The sequence below is a fragment of the Cucurbita pepo genome, chromosome LG08, assembly GCF_002806865.2.
Source record: "Cucurbita pepo subsp. pepo cultivar mu-cu-16 chromosome LG08, ASM280686v2, whole genome shotgun sequence".
Lineage (NCBI taxonomy): Eukaryota > Viridiplantae > Streptophyta > Magnoliopsida > Cucurbitales > Cucurbitaceae > Cucurbita > Cucurbita pepo.
In genome coordinates, this window is record NC_036645.1 from 7150373 (window position 1) to 7171914 (window position 21542).

General features: G+C 37.5%; 2 protein-coding genes and 1 pseudogene across 2 annotated transcripts; 1 reads left to right on the forward strand and 2 right to left on the reverse strand.

The window, feature by feature from the left end:
• Positions 1-2792: 2792 nt before the first annotated feature.
• Positions 2793-4127, reverse strand: LOC111800836 (F-box/kelch-repeat protein SKIP25-like). The gene has a single exon (XM_023684711.1). It carries the CDS (start codon positions 4002-4004, stop codon positions 2865-2867), a length of 1140 nt encoding a protein of 379 aa, XP_023540479.1. The 5' UTR covers positions 4005-4127; the 3' UTR covers positions 2793-2864.
• A 3084-nt stretch (positions 4128-7211) lies between these two features.
• Positions 7212-8816, reverse strand: LOC111800157 (annotated as a pseudogene).
• Positions 8817-15601: 6785 nt separating this feature from the next.
• On the forward strand, positions 15602-20945 carry LOC111800803 (transcription factor EMB1444-like). The gene is made up of 10 exons (XM_023684655.1): positions 15602-16019; positions 17186-17275; positions 17402-17489; positions 17669-17710; positions 18413-18472; positions 18566-19921; positions 20005-20106; positions 20177-20332; positions 20406-20543; positions 20613-20945. Exons 1-10 carry the CDS (start codon positions 15922-15924, stop codon positions 20781-20783), a joined length of 2301 nt encoding a protein of 766 aa, XP_023540423.1. The 5' UTR covers positions 15602-15921; the 3' UTR covers positions 20784-20945.
• Positions 20946-21542: the final 597 nt, after the last annotated feature.

A 21542-nucleotide genomic window follows, 5' to 3' on the forward strand; every position in this document is an offset into this window, starting at 1 on the left:
TAGTCAACGTGTGACTTCTCCTTTCAATAATTCTCGAGAGATAATGCATATGGAATAAAGAGAGATTTATGATGCAATATGCTGTAGGCATTATACTTAAAAGCAGACAAAATGAAACTATAAGTACCTGACCAAACCAAGCTGGCAGACTGGATGAGGTTGGGTCTGGTTTTTTTTAATTCTTCTGATCATGTCTTATGGATATAAATTCTTGAGGACCCAGTTTTTTTTGTTGCTGATAATAATGTATTGAACTGTTGATATCATATAGCACAGTGATTTGAATTTTTGTTTCTCAAAACTAGCAAATTTTGATGGTGATTTTATGTTCAGTAATCCTCGTTGTTTCTATGACAAAAGTGGATAACCAATTACGTGATTTCGACGATACGTAATGGGTCAAAACGAACAATATCTGCTAGCGGTAAGGTTGGGGTATTACAAATGGTATCAGAGCCCAACACTGGGCGGTATGCCAGTGAGGATATTGAACTCTTAAAGTGGGTGGACTGTGAGACCCTACATTGGTTGGAGAGGGGAACAAAACATTTCTTAAAGTTGGTAGAAACCTCAAAACATTTCTTAGAAGTGTGTGGAAACCTCTTCTTAGTAGATGCGTTTTAAAACTGTGAGGCTGATAACGATACATAACGAGCCAAAGCGGACAATATCTGCCAGTGGTGGACTTGGGTTGTTATAAATGGTATCAAAGCTAGACAACGGGTGATGTGCTGGCGATGAAGCTGTACCCTCAAGGAGAGTGGATTGAGAGATCCCACATCGGTTGGAGAGAGGATCGAATCATTCTTTATAAGGGTGTGGAAACCTCTCTCGAGTAGACGCGTTTTAAAACTGTAAGGCTGGCAGCGATTCGTAACGAACCAAAATGAACAATATCTACTAGCGATGGACTTGGGCTGTTATAGTCTAATAATTAGTCCAACTTTCCTTTTCATATTCAAATTTCTCATATCACATTTCCACGTAGAATGTATACTACATATGAACTTCAGCATTGTTGCTATCAAAGTAGGTCACTTCTTTGTCTTTAACCGTCCAAATCTTCCACTAGCAAATATTGTCTTTTTTTAGCTTTTTCTTTCGGGCCTCCTCTCAAGATTTTAAAACGCGTTTGCTAAGGACAAATTTCTCTATCCTTATAAAGAATGTTTTGCTCCCCTCTCCAACCGATGTGAGATCTCACAATCCACCCTTTGGGACCCAGTGTCCTCACTAACACTTGTTCTTCTCTCACAGTGAGAGGAAAACAATCCACCCTCCTTCAAAACCGAGTGTCCTCACTAACACACCGCCCAATATCTGACTCATGCTTAGAGTACAATGAAAAGTTGAAGAGATCAATTTAATTGTCTAATTATATATGTTTCGTCTTTTTTGCAGGTTGTGCATGAAATCTAGGCAATCTTAGAAGTTAAAGAGATTTATTACAAAGTTGATAGAGACCGGGACAGAATACACAATCCTCAAATGTCAAATATCTAACTCGAAAAAGATACCGATGCTCCATCTAAACTACGAGAAATAGGTGTTTTCTAAGCTTAATCAAAGAGGTTCACAAATGTTTCATCCACTCGAGAACTAAAACAGCCAACGTGGAGTTTTAATTCGGAAAGAGATTATTTGACGTTGGTAATAAATGTTAATGTAGGTTGTGATTGACGGATATTTGATATTTGAGTTTTAGGAGATTTTATAACTCAACCCTTACAAAGTTATTACAAAAAAAATTCTTTAACCCAACCCGTTCTTTAATTTTTTGAAAGAGTCTTTTTACGTTGCTTAAAAAAAAAAAAAGGCTCCTTCCCGTTCACTTCACCGACATTGCCTGCCTTGCCTGTCTCTTCTTTCCCAGTAAATAAGGTCTGTCTGTCTCTCTCACTGCTTCGGGCCTCTCTCTCCTTTGTCTCACAGCTTCCTGCTTGCTTCTCGCCTTTCTTCTTCCTTTTCAGCTATTTATTCTGGGTCTGTTTGTTCTCTTTTCTTTTCTTGATCTGTTAAAAAACGTGGTAATTACCAGGAATAAATATATTGTGAAGAAAAACTATAGTAACAAAAATGGGATATTTTTTTAATTTCAAAGTTTGAAAAAGAGAAAATTATTAATTTAAATTAAAAATTATAAGGCTCAAGAATATATTTATTTGATTAATTGAATTATATTCGTGTTAATCTAAATTTAATATTTGATATTTAATATTTTAGTACTTGACTAATCCAAAACACAACCAATAAATTTTTTAAAACTTAAAAGTTTCGACCAAAATTCTATCTGTCGATCATCAATATAGCCTTAATGCTTATGCCATGATTTAGACAACGATATCAATCGTCAATTTTAAATTGATTGTAGAGTTACCCATTAACCAGTTTATACGTAGTAAACTAAGATTTCCTTTAATTTTCACGTTTTTTAGTTAAAGGAAGTTGAGAACGAAGATTTCTTTTAAATTAACATGTGAGATAGAAAAATTCGAGTATCTGATCTTTTGATCGAGTGTATATATATTAATTAAGAACTATGCTCGGATCCTCGATTGGAGACTCGTCCGTTACAACCCTAAATCTTGAGATCGAGCCTGAGAAGAATTTGAGCTTGAAGAATGCCTTGAATTGCACTTTCTTGGTAGAATTTTCCTATTCAAATAATAAACACTTTGCCAACTAAAACCAATAAAATTTTATCTTCTCTCCTTCAAACCGACAAATTTTCACTTTTTCTCTTAAAAAAAAACATTAATTAATCAAAATTTCAATATTATTTTGTTAAATAGTTTCAATGTAATAAACAAGAAGGAAAAAAAATGAGAAAAAAAAAATCACTTCCGGCTGTAACCGACGGCGAATCATGACTCCGGTGTACTCATTCTCGGCAGCACGTGGACGGCGACCACCTCCATCCCCGGCGGCGTCGGCTCAACTCTCAGCCACGGTGGCGACGCTGCAACGTCCACCACCACGATTTCCCCTCTACTTCCACCGCACACGACGCAGACTCTGCCACCGCCGGCCGCCATCTGAACCGCCCCTTTCAACCTACTAGACTGAATTACTTGTTCCCACAAATCCCCCACCGGATTATACCTTCTCAAACATCCACCGCCTTCATCCACTACATACATCTCTTCCTCATCCATGGCCGCCACCGGCCCTCTCCACCCTCCGACCATCCCCTCCGGCATCTCCTCCCACAAATCCCTCTCCAAATCAAAAACCAACCCTTCTTTCGGCGCATCCCCTTTCACATTCACCATACAAAGCTTCCCCCTCCACCCCACAGCATCAATGGCGTCTCTACTAAATCTCCGATCCTTCAATCCATTCACCTTCTCCCAATCGCCTCCTCCTCCGCCTCTGGGTTTTTTCAAATCCCATCTCTCAACAGAGCGAGCGACGTCGGTGGAGAAGAACGACCCAATTCCGCTAGCGACGTAGACGGAGCCCCGGAGTGCGCCGGCAGCGCACCAGCGACGTGGGGTTATGAGGGGAGGACCGAATTGCCAGGAATTGGAAACAGGGGAGAAGATTAAAGGGCGAGGCAGGGCAGGGAGGAGGTCTTGAGTGGTGGCGGCGAGGAGGAGGAGGTGGCCGGAGACGGCGAGAGATTGAACAGGGAGGTGGCGGGAGAGGAAAGAGGGGTGGTGGATCATCAGATCTAGAGGAGGAGGATTAGGCGGCGGAGGGAGGCGGTTCCATTTCGAAGAGATTGGATCGAAGGTGAAGAAATCGAGGGAATTGGGGGAGGAAGAAAGAAGGGCGTAGATGGAGAAGAAAGGGGGGAAGGCAGGGGAGTAGATGAGGCGCCGCCATGAACGGCTGACGGAGAAGAGCAGGGAAGGGGGGAGGCGGGAGAGGCATAACTGGGCTACGTGATCAGGGAGGCCGGGGAGGAGCGGCGGAGAGGGGCAGTGGCGGTGGCGGTGGTGGTGGTGGTGGTGGAGAGCCAGTTTATTGCGCTTGGAGGAGGGGGAAGTGGCGGTGACCATGATGATTAGGGATTCCACGGCGGCGGCGGGATTGGGAATAATTGCTCAGTCGTCTCTGATTTTGGGTTTGGATCATTTCATTCGACGGCGCAAAGTTCTACAGCCAACCAGACCCAATTGTGGCCTTATTATTTAATGGCCGCACAATTCCATATATATATATATATATATATATATCTGTCATTTTTTATAAAAAAAAATAATATTTATAATTAAATTTAAGTTAGCATATCTAAAACAAGAAATTTTGATTATTAATTAGAAATAAAAGAAATGGTATGAAATTTTTTTATAAAAAAATTAATAAATATTTTTTTTGAAAAAATGTATGAGAGATGTTTTTCTAACATCATTTGGCGACTTTTTTCTCCTCAAGATTCCGTCTTTTTTTTCCAGAGATTCTGAAAATGATGAGCAAGGCAAACCACCGTTGACAAGGGTGTGGAAACCTTCCCCTAGCAGACGCGTTTTAAAGCCTTGAGGGAAAGCCGGAAAGAGAAAGCCTAAAGAGGACAATATCTGGTAGCGGTTGATCTGGGTCGTTACAAATAGTATCAAAGCCAGACACTGGACGATGTGTCAACCTTCTCGCTATTCCCCGAAGTAGACACGAGGCGGTGTGCCAGTAAGGACACTGGGCCCTAAAGGGGGGGTGGATTTGGGGACGGTCCCACATCGATTGGAGGAAGGAAAGAGTGCCAACGAGAACTGGGCCCTGAACGGGGGTGGATTGTGATGTCCCACATTGGTTGGGGAGGAGAACAAACCACCCTTTATAAGGGTGTGAAAACCTTCCCCTAGCTGACGCGTTTTAAAGCCTTGAAGGGAAGCCCAAAAGGAAAAGCCTAAAGAAGATAATATCTACTAATGGTGAGATATAGGTCATTACAATTCGTGAGAGGAGTTTCCAACATTAGAACATATAATTAAACAATTATTAAAAATGGCATGAACACAGCTTAAAACCTACGATCCTACAATCTAAGTAGGCTGATTAGGGTAACTCGTGTATCACACAATCTCAATCAAGTCGTCGATAAGACTTATAGAAAACATGTTACGAGAATGACTTACTAACTCGAGATGTGCGTGACCTATCTTCTTAATTTTCATTGTCACGTCAAGTACGATCTTGATCTATATGACCAGATTCTAAGTTGTGTTTCTATTTAAAGCTAAAAAAATGTTTATTTGAAGGAAAAAGAGGGGAGACTTTATTTAGCTATGAATGGAAGATGCAAGTGGGAAACGAATAATGAAGTTGTTTTTGTTGCCCAATTCTCATCATTCATTAATGTCATATAACCAAACTTTTTTAAATTATATTTAATAAAACCTTAAATTTTCTATTAATGTTCAATGAATTTAAAAAAAATATATATAAAAAAAATATCCAACATTAGTTAATTAGTTAATATGAAGGATGAATGCTCGTAGAATTTGGTGTCAATCGAACATTCGATCGATGACCTAAGGTCGTATAACCATTTGTCAAAATCAGGTCTAAACTATACTATAGTCGGGTGCGTAATAAGCTTAGAATTCCACCACATATATTTTATATGGCTCGTAACGTCTTAATTACTAGCACACTCGAGAGTATCGTACATTTAATGGCATAATGTGCTTGAAAAATCCCTCAAACGTCTTTTATCTATAGAACGAATCAAATTCACAAATGAAATATAAATTTGAAGACTCAATTAGGCGTAATTGTGAAAATGGTAAGCCACAAACCACAATCACAATGCGCCAAACGGTGTCGTTTTCAACTAAAATAAATATCAAAAAGCCCATTTTGTCGACATTAATGGGTCCCACTTTTTTATAAAAAAAAAATATTATTATTTTATTTTTTGCAAAGTGGGGCCCTCTCTTCCTTTTATTATTATTTCATTATTTATTGTTAACTTTTTTAAAAATATGAATTTTATGATTATTTATTTCAATGTTTTTATTAAATGATAATTAACACATAAAAACTTATAATATTAAATTAATACAAAAAAAATTCAATCGTGAAGTAAATAATTAAAAAATTCAACAAAGTCTAATTTTTTAATTATTATTTTCGGGGTTGCATTAATTATTGTGTGGCCCATTTGTGAAAGAGATTTTATAATTTTTTTTTTCTCGAAGTACAAAATAATATCTTATGATCTGATTGAATGGGTCAATATCTAAACTATAATTAACTTATTATATCCATCCAAGGTTTGCATTTATGCATAAAAACAGTAATTTTCCTTTTCTATTATTTGTTTTATTTTATTGTATTTGTGTTAATTAAAAAAAAAAATTGTATATTTAATTTGATTAAACTGGGTGTATTTTTTATTGGGCCGGTTTACTGGGTGTACTCCATTCTATGGGCGGCCCATTGTGATTGGCCCATAAAGTTATCTAGAGAACGAGAGGGGGTCAAGTTTTGGTGCATGCACCTATGTTCTTGCCGCTGCCTCCCAATTCCACGCCAATAGCGACTTCTCACGCGTCATTGCTGGCACACCTGCTCGGTGTATGATTCTGATATCATTTATAACAGCTCAAGGCTACCACTAGCCCGGTATATGGCTCTAATACCATTTGTAATAGCCTCAAATTCACCCCGATATTATCCTCTTTAGATTTTTATTGTGAGATCCCACTTGGTTGGGAGGAGAACAAAACATTCCTCAAAAGGTGTGGAAATATTTTTTTTAGCATACACGTTTTAAAACTTTAGTGTATGACTCTGATACCATTTGTAACAACCCAAATCCACTCCTAACAGACATTATCGTATTCGGACTTTCCTTGTGAGATTCGGTTGCGAGGGAACAAAATATTTCTTACCAGGTGTGGAAACCTTTTCTTAGCGGACACATTTCAAAACCTTGAGAGGAAGACAAAAGGAAAAATTAAGTCAAAACCTTGAGAGGAAGACAAAAGGAAAAATTAAGATAATACCGGCCAGCTCTTGAGCTATGAAAGTTCATAAACAACTCAATCCAAGTGATTCATTGAATTGAGTGATCAAATTGGTGAGATTAGGGTCAGGGTTACCTGTAAATTTGGAGACGATGGTTTCAGAGGCGGATCATAGGATCATAGGCGTGCAGCTAAGTGCGTGGACTTGGTACATATTTTGGATTCACAACTAACTTGTTCATTGCAATCCGCAAAGTATTTTCCATTCACATTATCCACGCTCCGATTCGCGGCTACTTAGCAACTTGTTGCTGCTCCTTGAGGAATTGTCTTCGACAACTTTGATTTTGACGCCATGTAGAAAATCAAATCTGCATTTCTCATTAATTAATTAGTTATATAGAAATGTTTCAATTGTTTGGATACCTATGACGAAGCCTTCACGATCTCTGTTTAATTTGGTTTTCACTACGCCCGGATGAACACAGTTTACTGTAACATTGCCTCCATTTCCTGTTCCGATTTTGTCAAAAACAAAGTCAAGCGTGAAATCGTTCTATGAACATACCAATTGATATCGAGGAAGAACCTGAAGTCTGTGAGCGAGTTGGACGGTGCAAGCACGTGTCGTACTCTCTGCTGCGAGTTAACATCAGTATCGCTATCAGACCGCCATTGATACGCAAGCAAAGGAAAATTAATCTTACCTGTTGCTCTGGCTTATCAGGCCGAGACATTCAAATACGTCGCCGGAAAACCGGCTGTGGATATTGGACGTCACATTCACTATTCGGCCTTGGATTCCCGTTGATTTGGCTGTTTCGATCATCTTATTCAACAAAAGTTTCGTGAAAAGATAATGACCTACATGATCGATCAGATTAATAATGGCAGAAGTTCTCATCATTAGACATGAAATTTTTTGTTCTGCGTACTTACCTAGATAATTCGTAGCGAACGTCATCTCCATTCCGTCTTCAGAAATTGCACGTTCGTAACAGAATCTGCCGGCATTGTTACTGAAAAAATCAGAACGAATCCGTCTTTTTAGTTTCTTTAATAAATCATTGTAATTTGTTCCTTCGATTCAACGGAGTGAATTAGCGATGCTTCTGGACGAATTACATCAGGAGATTAAGAGGCAAATGTAAGAACTCGAAATTGGAGACGAAATTCATAGAACTTAGATCGAGAACCATCACCGTGATTCGTGAATGATCGAAACAGTCCAATTCCGATCAGATTCGCGCCTTCACTTCCACGGCTGCTTTAAGTTGCGAACCGGAATGACGATCCAGGCGCCGCGCTTGGCTAAGACTCTCGCCGTCTCCGCTCCGATTCCCGACGTCGCTCCCCTGCGCTAAAATTAGTTAAAATTGAAAGAAAAACGTAATGTAACAAAATCGAAATTCAAAATTCAAAGAACACAAACCTGTGATTATGGCGGTGATGGAGTGCAAATGAGAACATCCTTGACTAACCTTATTTATTCATTTCAACCGTTTTCTAACATAATTTTATTTTAAAATATAAAATTTCATAATAAATTTAATAATATTTTATAATAATTAAAATATATATATATATATATATAAATATATATATTTGTTGAGGATTATTGGGAGGGAGTCCCACATTACCTAGGGAATGATCATGTGTTTATAAGTATAGGAATATATCTCTGTTGGTAAGAGATCTTGAGGAATCCCAAAGCTAAACCAGCAGCATTTATACTCAAAGTGGACAATACCATATCGAGTTGCAGGGAGAAGGGGCACATGGGTTGGAAAGGAACGTAACAACATCGGATGTCCAATGAGGCTCATGTCACATGCCTAAAGGCACCCAACTCTACCTTACCGTGCACGTTCCACCACCGCACCGCAGCACCGTGGTCACCATAGGGCTTGAACCTTTCTAGCAATCATGGGTTGAAGGCCCATATAATAAAGCCCATCAAGCGCCGAATTATGAGAAAATAATAATAATAAATAAAATAAAATAACACAATTTAGAACACTCCTGATTGCGGGGAGAGAGAGAGAGAGACAAAAGGACAAAAAGAAGAGGTGATGACGTCAAATACAGCATCATCATTCCTAAAAAAAAGAAAAAAAAAAAGAAAACAAACTGACAGCTCATCATTCCGCGCCTCTCATCTCAGAGCAGTATTATTATATAAATATAATTATAATTAGAATAACTATGATGGACGGCGTGGCAGTAGGATACCAATGGGGACCACCAATGGTCCTGTAGGCCGGCCCACACTCGAACACTCTTCTGAACTGCCTCTTCTTTGTCACCGGAATCACCGGCATTTCTTCCCCTCAAAATTACCGCCTCTCTCTAATTAAAATCAACCAAATATTAATAATTTATTATTCATTTTATTATTCATTTTATTTCTAATTAAAATCTTTAAATCAACCCCGATCAGCTAACCTAAACAATACCTCACCTAATTTAAACGTTAGAATATTCTCGACAAAAACGTCCTAACTACAAATCCCACCTCACGTGAACTAAACGACATACGAGAAAATGGTCCAAAAAACCGAACGAGGGTCCATAATGGTTTTGTATGTTTTGGATCGATGTGGTGTGTCGAGAATAGTGGTCTCCTTCTACAAACCCTAGAGAGCAAGGAATGAGACCACACTTTCATATTCTTTTTTTACATATCCCTAAATATACCAACAATGTGGCAAAATTGAAATAATGCAATACACTTTACCGTCAAATATTTAAATATTTTTTTAATATAATATTATTTATTTATAAACTCACGATCTCCTTACTTAGCTGAGGTGGGATAATCCTCAGTAATCATTAGTTGGAAAGGGGAACGAACATGTTTTAAAAATCGTGAAGTTGATGGCGATACATAACAGGTCAAAGCGGATAATATTTATATTATCGATATTTATTTATCGGTTTTTAAATTATAAATTTAATATATTTTTTTTTAAATGATGGAATAATAGAGTGTAGTTTCTGAGTTATAAGCAAAGCCTAAACAACAAGCCTTCTTTGTCTTGTCAGCTTTTTCTTCCATTAAAGACATTAGATTCCTTTTGCCATTATTTATTTATTTATTTAAATATATTTCTTCAATTTTAAGTACACAAATTGTGATTCTCAATTATTTAATTTAAGTGTTTTTTTTAATACAATTATTTAACTTTAAGATATATATTGATATCAGTCAGGATGTCTGTTTAAAAGACCAACTCCAAATATGTTGGAGAATCCTCGTTTAAACGAGAAATTAGGGAGGGAAAAAAAGATGTTTTTTTTTTCTTTAGCGGAGGGAGCAGACGAAAATTATAATTATTTTATTTTTTATTTTAATCTAATTCTAAAAATTAAATTTTCAAAAACTACTTTTACTCATATTTCTTCATTTAATTATCAATTTTTATTTTTATGTATATATCTCGAGTACTAATCACAGTTCGTATTTGCTCCGAAAATAATTACAAATTTAAATAATTTAGGAGACTTTTTTTTAATACTAAATGGTAAATAATAATAATAATAAATAAATAAATAAATAAATCTATTCAAAACAAGTCAAACCAAACATTGAAACAACAAAGTAGAGATTGGTTGAAATAAGGGAAAATGGAGCAAAGGTTTTAAAAGCTCAAACAACATGAAAAAATAAAAAATAGAAAATAGAAAATCCAAATGTGTTTGAATTGAATGAAAAAAGGTGGAGTTGACCTCATTCTCATGATGAAGCATGTAATGTATAGAGGGAACATCATTATGCTCTTTTTAACCTAAACCCGAGCGGTTTTAAATATCGATATCAACAAAAATCTCGAGAATTATTTTATGAATATGTCAATTGAAATAACAATACTGTGAGATCCCACGTCGGTTGGAGGGAGGAACAAATCATTCCTTATGAAGGTGTCGGAGCATCTCCAAGTAGACACGTTTTAGAACCGTGAGACTGATAGCGATACGTAATGGGTTAAAACAGACAATATTTACTAGAAGTGGACTTGAGTTTTTACAAATGATACCAGAGTCAGATATTAGGCGGTGTGTTAGTGAGAACGCTAGGTGTCACAATCGCACTCTTGATGGCAGCGGACTTGCGATTGTGCGGCACTCACTTTCCAACGACAAGTGAGCTAAGCCAATTTGTTCTTACGTCGCTTACGACCAAGCGACGTTTGCTCGAGCCTCTGGCCTCAGTTTAAGAAGAATGTTTTAGAAAACGAGGGCAGAGTGAGATTCTGAAAGAGACGTTATATATGAAAGCAAGAAAGTAATAACAATGGCTCACAGTATATAACTATTGGTAGGGAGAAGTTGACAACTAGTCATATCCCCCTATAGTACATTCCGAGGCATTTCATGTCTGGTAGGCCTAGACATGATTTTTCCGAAACGTCATACTCCCTATAAATACAAAAGTAAAACACTAGAACATGGAAAGACATAAAGGGTTTGGCTTGTCACGGGCATGCGACCATGGGCAACACGCCTTGGACGAGCATGACCGTGACACTAGGCCCCCTTGAGATCCCACATCGGTTTTAGAGGGGAACAAAACATTACTTATAAGAGTGCGGAAACCTGTGATGTCCCACATTGGTTGGGGAGGAGAACAAACCACCATTTATAAGGGTGTGGAAACCTTCCCCTAGTAGACGCGTTTTAAAGCCTTGAGGGGAAGTCCGAAAGGGAAAGTCCAAAGAGGATAATATCTGCTAGCGGTGGATCTGGGTCGTTACAAAACCTCTCCCTAGTAGACGTATTTTAAAACCGTGAGATTGACGACGATACGTAACGGATATCAACAAAAAGCTCAAGAACTCAAGTCTATGAATACGTCAATATAGAAATATCGATGAAAATGGAGACGGGTCGATGAATTGTTCTTGCATGGACCAACCCTAGCTAACCCTATTCATTCCTTTTGTTCATTGCCAATCACTTTATTTTTTGAAACCCAAAAATAAAGGGGTGAGATTGATTAATTATATAAAGTTGGGTGAGACCACATAAATGATTAAAATGCTATCTAAGAAATGAACAACAAAATGAGTATGTTTTATTAAGTGTAAGCATCCCATCATCCCTTCATTCCTCATTAATCATTTGTTTCCACTTTTACATACTCTTTCTTTCTAGCTAGCTACCACTCAATCAATATCGAACTCTTTGACGGGTTTGTTTTTACGTTCTTGAAAAACGATGTGTTGTCATTAGCTCGTATTGTATTAGGTTAAACTACAAGTTTAATCCCCGTGTTTTGATACTGTCGTGTCCTTTTAGTCAGTGCAGTCTAAAAAGATTTTTTTGTTAGTTTAACATGTTGGGTTGGATTAATTTCTCGTTTAAGAGTATATGTCTTAACCAATTGAGCTATGTTCAAGTTGACTGTGAGATCCTACATGGGTTAGAGAGGGGAACGAAACATTTCTTATAAGGGTGTGAAAACCTCTCCCTAACAGACACTTTTGAAAACAGTGAGGCTGAAGGTGATATGTAACGGGCCAAAGTGGACAATTTCTTTTTTTGTTCAACATTTAGGGTTGGATTGTTCTCGTGCTTGGGTTGAGTCCGTTTGGTCAATCTTCAGTTACAATTCTAACAATCATTGTCGAGTCATTTTTTTTTCTCTTAGGTCAGTATGTCGAGTTGGATTAACCTCTTGGTCAACAATGTACGTTTTAACCAGTTGAGCTATGTACGGGTTGACCAAAAATTATTGTCACTAAGAATATGGTGATAGGAGATTTATATCACAATCAAAATTAATTACTATTGTGCCCTCAAAGTCAACACATTCTCAAAGGCCAAAAGAGAGCTTGATTTACAAAACAATATACAAATATTTCTTTTAATCAACAATAATTACTATTGTGCCCTCCCCCTATAGATTTCTTGTAGATTTGGGACAACTTTGGATACCCTTCTTTTTCTTTTCATACACTTTACAAAAAATAATATAACATAATTACGATCTCGTTTTAAAAAACATGGTTGGAGGGATGCTACCTCTTGTTGGTCCCGAGGGATGGAGGAGGCTAGATTAGCTAAAAGGTGGTTATCGGTTCAAGAACTTAAGACCCCTGCTTTTTTCAGGGTAAGAAGAGGTAGAGAAAATAGCTCGAGCCAATGTCCCGAGGGACAGAGGAGGCTAGGTTAGCTAAAAGATGGTTATTAGTTCAAGGACTCAAGACCCCTGCTTTTTTCAGGGTAAGAAGAGGTAGAGAAAATAGCTCGAGCCAATATCCCGACGGACGGAGGAGGCTAGGTTAGCTGAAAGATGGTTATCGGTTCAAAGACTCAAGACCCATGTTCTTTTCAGGGTAATAAGAGGTAGAGAAAGTACTTCGAGCTAATATTTGAGAGCGTACGTTGCAACATGTTTAGTGATAATAGATATTTCACCTAACATCTGAAAATACCCATCGACTCTTTTGAGCATAGTTCAACTTCAATAGGGTCAAATTTTTAGTACTCGGATTTTGGTCTCCCAACATCGATACTTTTGTGGTAGTATCTTCATAGCCATTTATTGACAACACTCAAATGGTCGAGATAGTTGAAGATAGTAAGATCTCAAAGTGACAAGTTAAACAATGCTCGATTAAGTTGATATAGTGCTATTCACGTGAACGGTTTTTCGTTCTAAAAAGTCTCAAATCCAAATCGATATCGATACCAACAAAAGAAATCGAGCGTCGATCTTTTGATATCCCATAGATGATTTTAGGATCTCGCAACCATAAATTCAAATAAAGTGTGGGACATGAACAACTTTTCAAAAAAAAATTTACATTAATTAAAACAAAATAAAAAGAGGAAATTATATGGGAATAGAAAGCAAAGCATGCATGGAAAAAGAAGATAAAAAAAAAAAAAAAAAAAACNATCTAAAATAAATCATATAAAAAAAAGTGGAAAATATTTATGAGATAAAAAATAAATAAAGTGGTGGGGAAGTAGACATAAGGTAGGTGAATGGTCAAACCAAGGGTAGAGAGAGAATGTTGGGCACATCAATTAATATATATATATATATATATATATTAAATAATAATAATATGATATATTTCTTTTTTTTTTTTTAATGCCGATTTTGTCGATATTTTTTAATAATTTTTTTCTTTTTTAGATGATTGCTGATAATTAGTTGAAGCAGAGAAACGTTCGAGAAATGCACAGTCACAGAGTAGAGTCGTTTTGAGGCGTTAGTCTCTAATGAAATTAGGGGTGTCAATTATTTTGTGTTTGGTTTCTCGATCTCCATTTTGTAATTTTTTATTTGTAAATGTTTTTATAAAAAAATTTTAAATTTCTATAATAATATTTTAATTAAATATGACTTCTTAAAAAAACAGTAAAAAATTTAGATATTTAGCAAAAAAAAAATTTCAACCATGGTAAAAAATCTAACCTCTAAACTAATTATTTAAAAAAAAAAAATAAAAAAAAAAAATGAAAATGGTAGTTAAGAACTGAGGACTGGCTGAGCAGGTCAGGTGGGGACCACCTTCCTTTCGCTCCCTTTCATATTACTCATCTCATCCCTTATTGTGGGACCCACTCAGAATATTCTCTTCTGTCTCCCTTCTCTTCTTCCCATTCGCCGTTTTCAACTTTTTTTTTATTTATTTTTTATTTTTTTAATTTGCTGAAAAGGACACATATCTAAAATAATTCAACTTCATACCCTACATTTTTAACGAAATTACATCATAAACTTTAATAAATATTTAATTCAACATATTAAATTTTTACAAGAAAAAAAATAATAGTAATCTTTATGTAATAATAATGATTTTTTTTTAAAAAATCATAAAATAAATTTGTAGGATTTTATTTTTATTAAAATTAGTTATTTTTGGAGGATATATATATATATATATGATATCAAAATAATAAATAATTTAATTTTAGAATAATGGAATAAATAGTGAATTATTATCGTAAAAACACAATCTAGTTTAATAATTAATTAGATTATATATTAGTTAAAAGAATAATTATAAAAAAAACAAATTTTAATAAATAAATATAATTTAAGATGGTTCATTAAGATTTACAATAAATTAGAAAAATTATAACTAATTAATATGTCATTACTACAAGTAATGATGTTTATAATAATTTCTTAATTAAATTTTATAAATTTGAAAACCCCAACATTATGAACATTGATTTTAGGTTAAATATGAAATAATTAATCCCATTTATTGCAATATTTTTTTTATATGATATATTTATTAAACAATCCAAATGTAATCTTTTTTAATTTTAAAAATGAAAATTTAATATTTAAATAAATATTTATCGTCGTTAAAATCTTTTAAATCTTGATAAAAATGTTTTAATGACGTGAAAATATTTATTTAATAATTTATATTTATTAAATTATTAAATTATATAAATAACATAATTATTTAAAAATTGGAGTAAAAGTTTTTTTTTTTAAAATTTAAATAATTGTGTTTAGAAAAAGTGAATAATAATAGTGAATCAAAAGTGACTTTTAGAAAACAGATGATATCTATTGTCCAAAATTTGTCTGTTTTTTTTTTTTTTTTTTTTTTTTTTTTTTTTTTTTTNGTAAAAAGAGGGGGAAAGGAAAAAAGAGCGAGAAAAAAGTGGGGGAAAGAAGGGCGCATTTGAGGACAAATTTAGGCGAACATATCAAATGCGAAAGATCTGTGTGTTTCCTTTGCTCCTCCATTTTCATTCCCTCTTTTTGTCCTTTCAACGCTTACAAAATCACAGAATCCTGATACCCATTTCGTGTTTCTCTTCATATAAAGCTATTGTTCATCCCTTTTCATGTTGCTTTTGTTCATCCATTTCTGTTTGAAGTGCTCTGCTTAGCTGAGCTGCTGCTTTGTTTTTGGTTTTTGGTTGTTCTTTGGAGTTTGGATTTGGGTTGTTGTTGGTGGGTTTGAATCTGTATGAACTTGTTTCAACTCTGTTGATTTTGGATTCATTTGTTGGTGTTTTTAATCCAATGGGTGAAACAGAGTTGGGTTTGGTTCTTAATCGCATTTGCAGGAGTAATCGATGGTCTTATGGTGTTTTTTGGAGCTTTGATCGAAGAAACTCCATGTAAGATGCTTACCCATTTCATATTTTCTTGTTTCTTGGAGAATTTCTTCTGTTTTTGTGTTGTTCTTGTGGTTTTGCTTTCATTTTCTTGTTTAAGAATAGGAATCAAAGATTAAATATATGAGATTACACGTCCAATCTATCCCTAGTAGTCGGGTTTTAAAATCTTTGAGGGGAAGCCCGAAAGGTAAAGCCTAAAGAGGGGACAATATCTGTTAGTGGTTGGCTTGAGTCGTTTCAAATGGTATTAGAGCTAGACATTGGGTGTTGTGCCAATGAGGAGGATGAGCCTTGAAGGGGGTGGACACGAGGCGGTGTGCTAGTAAGGACGTTGGGCCTCGAAAGGGGGTGGATCAGGGGGGTCCCACATTGATTGGAGAAGGGAACGAGTGCTAACAAGGACGCTGGGCCTGAAAGAGGGTGGATTATGAGATCCCACCTCGGTTGGGGAAGAGAACGAAACATTCTTTAGAAGAGTGTGGAAACCTCTCTTTAGCAGACGTGTTTTAAAAACCATGAGGAGAAACCTGAAAGGGAAAGCGTAAAGAGGTGGTGGGCTTGAGTCGTTTCAAATGGTATTAGAGCCAGACATTGGGCAATGTGCCAACGAGGAGAATGAGCCCCAAAGGGGGTGGACACGAGGCGGTGTGCCAGTAAGGATACTGGACCTCGAAAGGGGTGGAGTGGGTCCCACATTGATTGGAGAAGGGAACGAGGACTAGCGAGGATGTTGGGCCTCGAAGGAGGTAGATTATGAGATCTCACATCAGTTGAGGAGGAGAACGAAACATTCTTTATAAGGGTGTGGAAACCTCCCCTAACAGACACGTTTTAAAAACCTTGAGGATCCCGAAAGGAAAAATCCAAAGAGGACAATATTTGTTAGCGGTGGGGTTGAACGTTTCAAAAGATATATTGTGTTCCAATTTCTAAAGTTTTAACACTTCCTTTCAATCAATGCAAGTAGACTAACAAGTTTATGGTATGAATATGACTTTCGTTCTTATGTTCGAACTTTTGTGATATCATTTCATTTCTAATTAATATCAACAATCATTTGTCGGTTCGAATATACTATCAATTATCAACTTCGATTCGTTTTTGGGTCGAGCTGTGATGTTACAACACTATGCTTACCATAGGCTATGTTGTTGGTATGCATATAGGTTGTTGACTTTGGAAGATTTTTGGTATGAAGAGCAAGTGGGGCTGGTGGCCACACATATGCTTCAACAAGTTCACATGCTCGGTGAAGGGTAAGCTGTCTGTTCTTCATTATATTACATTTTTTTTTTAGTTCAATCCTTTCGTTATGTCATATGTTTGTGTTTTTTTGTTTTTCTTAATTCTCAATATATGGTCTGTTCTTGGTCTGTTCTCAGAGTCATTGGCACAGCTGCTTTCACTGGAAAGCACAGATGGGTATTTTCAGATGCTTACGTTGGCGTATGGAGTTCCGCTATGTTTCAGGTACTCGTTTGTTTCCGTTTATTCTATCGAGTTCAATGGTGGGGTCGGGATTTGAACATCTGAGCTCTTGGCCGAAGATATATGTTTTAACCAATTGAGCTATGCTCGAGTTGACCCTTATGTTCTTGGTCATTAATTACCTCTCGATCTCCGACATCTGATGACATCTCTTATTGCAGGATAATTTGGAGTTTGAACAGCAATTCTTCTGTGGGATAAAGGTATGCCTGTTTGTTTCTTGTTGAAGCTTTACGAAACAACATTTGTGAGATCCTAGGTTGGTTGGAGAGGGGAACGAAACATTCTTTATAAGAGTGTTGAAACCTCTCCCTAATAGACGCGTTTTAAAATCGTGAGGCTGATGGCAATACGTAACGGGCCAAAACGGATAATATCTGTTAGCGGTGGGCTTGGGCTATTACAAATGGTCTCAGAGCCAGGCATTGGGCGGTGTGCCAACGAGGACGCTTGGCCTCCAAGGAGGGTGGATTGTGAGATCCCACATTGGTTGGGGATGGGAACGAAACCTCTCTGTAACAGACGCATTTTAAAACCGTGAGACTGATGGTGATACGTAACGAGCTAAAGCGGATAGTATCTCTGTTAGCAGTGGGCTTGAGCTGTTACAAATGGTATTAGAGCCAGACACCGGGCAGTGTGGGGCCTCTAAGAAGGGTAGATTGTGAGATCCCACATTGGTTGGAGAGGAAAACAAAACATTCTTGATAAGAGTGTGGAAACCTCTCCCTAACATACGCGTTTTAAAACCGTAAGGCTGATGATGATACGTAACAGGCCAAACAGGACAATATCTGTTAGCGGTGGGCTTGACTGTTACAACATTATTTCGTTAACATGCTTGCTTTGTGTTTCTACTTTGATTAACTCGTTAGTTTTAGCTGATGTGATCGTGTCGATTGCAGACTGTTGCAGTAATTCCCGTTCAACCGTACGGAGTTCTACAGCTCGGCTCTACTCATAAGGTTACATATAATCATCCTGTGAATGATCGATGCTTCGAATTCTGTTTATTTTAGCTCGACCGGGATTGAATAGTTCGTTCCTTTTTTCTGCAGATCTTGGAAAGTTTGGAGTTTTTGGCAGACACAAAGAAGTCGTTGTGTCGAGTACATGAGGAAACTACTCCGGTGGCTTCGAGCACCGATATCTGTCACGTTAACGAGCTTTTCACGTCCATCGTCTCGTCTACAAATTCTGATGACTGGAGTCTCAGTGCCATGCATACAAACTTCTCAGGGAAATCATATGCTTCAACTGATAAACAACCAGTCTACGATACGTCGTGCTTCAGTAAAAGTAGCGAGAATTCCGTGTTAACTTCATCCGAGCCACTGCCAACATCCGATGTTCGAGAACAAGATGCTCAATATCCAAGTTACTCAGATGCTAATATGCTCGAATCTTGTAGAAACGAAACGGAATATGGAAACAATAGCACGACATTCACGCCCGTCTCGAGTGGAATAGGTTCTCTCCCTATCGACAACGTTCAACCGTCGTCTCAGTTACTTCCCATGAATGAAGGTGAACTTATAGACAGCATAACAAGCCTACCCGACTTCTGTGACGAGCGTCTTACCGAGGATTTTATGATCGATCTTCCGAACATCTCGTTCGTGGATGATCTATTTCAGTGGTTTGATTCTTCACCAGAGATCGGAACCGACGGAGTAACTACAGCATTGAACCATAGCCTTCCGACCGGAGTTTCGACATTGTCGTCTAATTTAGTTGAAGCTCGTAAGTTCGAAGACGATCCGAGCAAAACGTCGGTTGTTTCCGCTCAAAGTCTAATAACTAATGGACAAGATATGCAGGATACAAAAGATAGACTCTTTGATAGTTTGGGGTTAGCTACAGGATGTCCACTGGTCAAAACTTGGGATAACATAGTAACCGAAGCGCATGGCAGCTACTCGGGCGGCTGCAACAGTATGTCGACGTGCACGTCGAAGTTAGCCACGGGGTCATCGGATCTCCCCCGCAAGAGATTATTCTGGGAGTTGGGAATTGAAGAACTTTTGGATGGTCTGAGTAACACTAGCTCCGCTACTAAATCGAGTATTGAGAATCATCAAACGATTGCCTCGAAAAGGTCGAAAATCGAAAGATCGTCACTCGACCGTTGCATCGACGTGAATCTGACACAACCGTTGTGCACGGTTGATAGTTTCCCGAGTACGAACGAAGCTGTACCGAAGTCACGAGTAAGTTCATGGATCGACGACAGCTATAGCATCAATATTGGAGGCTCCATCTTAGAACCATCCCATAATAAGAGTGAAGAGCCTGCTAAGACTTTTAAGAAAAGGGCAAGACCGGGAGAGAGTAACCGTCCGAGACCGAAGGATCGACAACAGATCCAAGATCGTATCAAAGAGTTACGAGGAATTATCCCGAGTGGTGCAAAGGTACAAATCTTGTTCACGTCGAATCGTTAATAATGCCTTGTTAATGCAACATTTGACATGTTTGTTTTTTATCAATGAAACAGTGTAGCATCGACTCGTTGTTGGATCGAACGATCAAATACATGCTTTTCTTACAAAGCGTGACGAAATACGCCGATAAGCTTAAAGAAACTAACGAACCAAAGGTCAATATTTGATTCTCGTTCCTCATTATTTTCTTACAAGTTCACACCTAACTAATTTTTCAAATTACAGTTGATCGACCAAGAGAACGGAGTGGGTATTAGTGACAAATGTACAACGGAGAGAGGTGGTGGTGGGGTTACCTGGGCGTTCAAAATGGGATCGACGCCAATGGTTTGCCCAGTTATAGTCGAAGACCTTAGTTCACCAGGCCAAATGCTAATAGAGGTTAGGAGATCAAGTGTTATATGTTCGGTCGTCGAAACCTCTTTTTAACGTGATTCTATTGTTCTTTGTTTAGATGCTATGCGAGGAAAGAGGGTTCTTTCTCGAGATAGCCGAGATGATTCGTAGCTATGGATTGACGATTTTGAAAGGCGTGATGGAGGTTCGAGAGGAGAAGATATGGGCTCAGTTTGTGGTCGAGGTGAAGCTAAATGTAAGAAACCGAGACCGAATATGATTTATAGTATTACGTTCGATGACTGATTAACTTGTGTTGTTGCAGGCTAACCGGAGCGTTACAAGGATAAACGTGTTCGTATCGCTCATGGAGCTTCTACAACAAGCAAACATTGGGGGAGCTGAGATAGCTAATGAGTCAAGTAATGTTCCTATAATGGATAGCTTTGACAAGGCCATAACACAAAGTGGATATGCATATATGAAGAGTAGGTAGCATTTTCAAAGATCAAAATTGATCTTTTTGGTTTAATAATTGAAGTAGAATTAGAGTGTTTCCAAGCATGTTCTTTGTATAGAAAAGAGGATATTTAAATGGATTGTGTTCGAGATTGTTTGTTTGTTAATGCTATAACTAATAATAGGTTTTCGGTTAGAACTGTGAGACTGATAGCGATGTGTAACCGAATACAACATACAATATCTACTGGAAGTGGTCTCGAACTGTTACAGTTGGTATTAGAGATAGATACTCTGCGATGTGCTAACGAGGATGCTGGGCTCTCAAGGGGGTGGATTGTAACAGCTCAGCCCACCGAGTGATGTGCTAATGAGGACACTGGACTCCCAAGGGGTGGATTGTAACAGCTCAAGCCCACTGCTAGCAGATATTGTCGTCTTTGTACTTTTCTCTTTGGGTTTTCTCTCAAGGTTTTAAAAATGCCTCTGGTAGTAGGAGATTTCCATCCCTTATAAAGAATGGTTCGTTTCCCTCCCCAACTGATAATAGATTTCACAATCTAGAAGTGTGAGACCCGACGTCGGTTGGAGAGGAAAACAAATCATTTTTTATAGGGGTGGAAATCTCTCCCTAACAGATAGTTTTAAAACTTTGAGAGGAAACACGGAAGGAAAAGCCCAAAAAAGACAATATCTGCTAGTGGTGGACTGGGCTTGGGCTGCTACATGGATTGTGAGATCCTACGTCGATTTGAGAGGGGAACCCGGAAGGAAAAGCCCAAAAAAGACAATATAT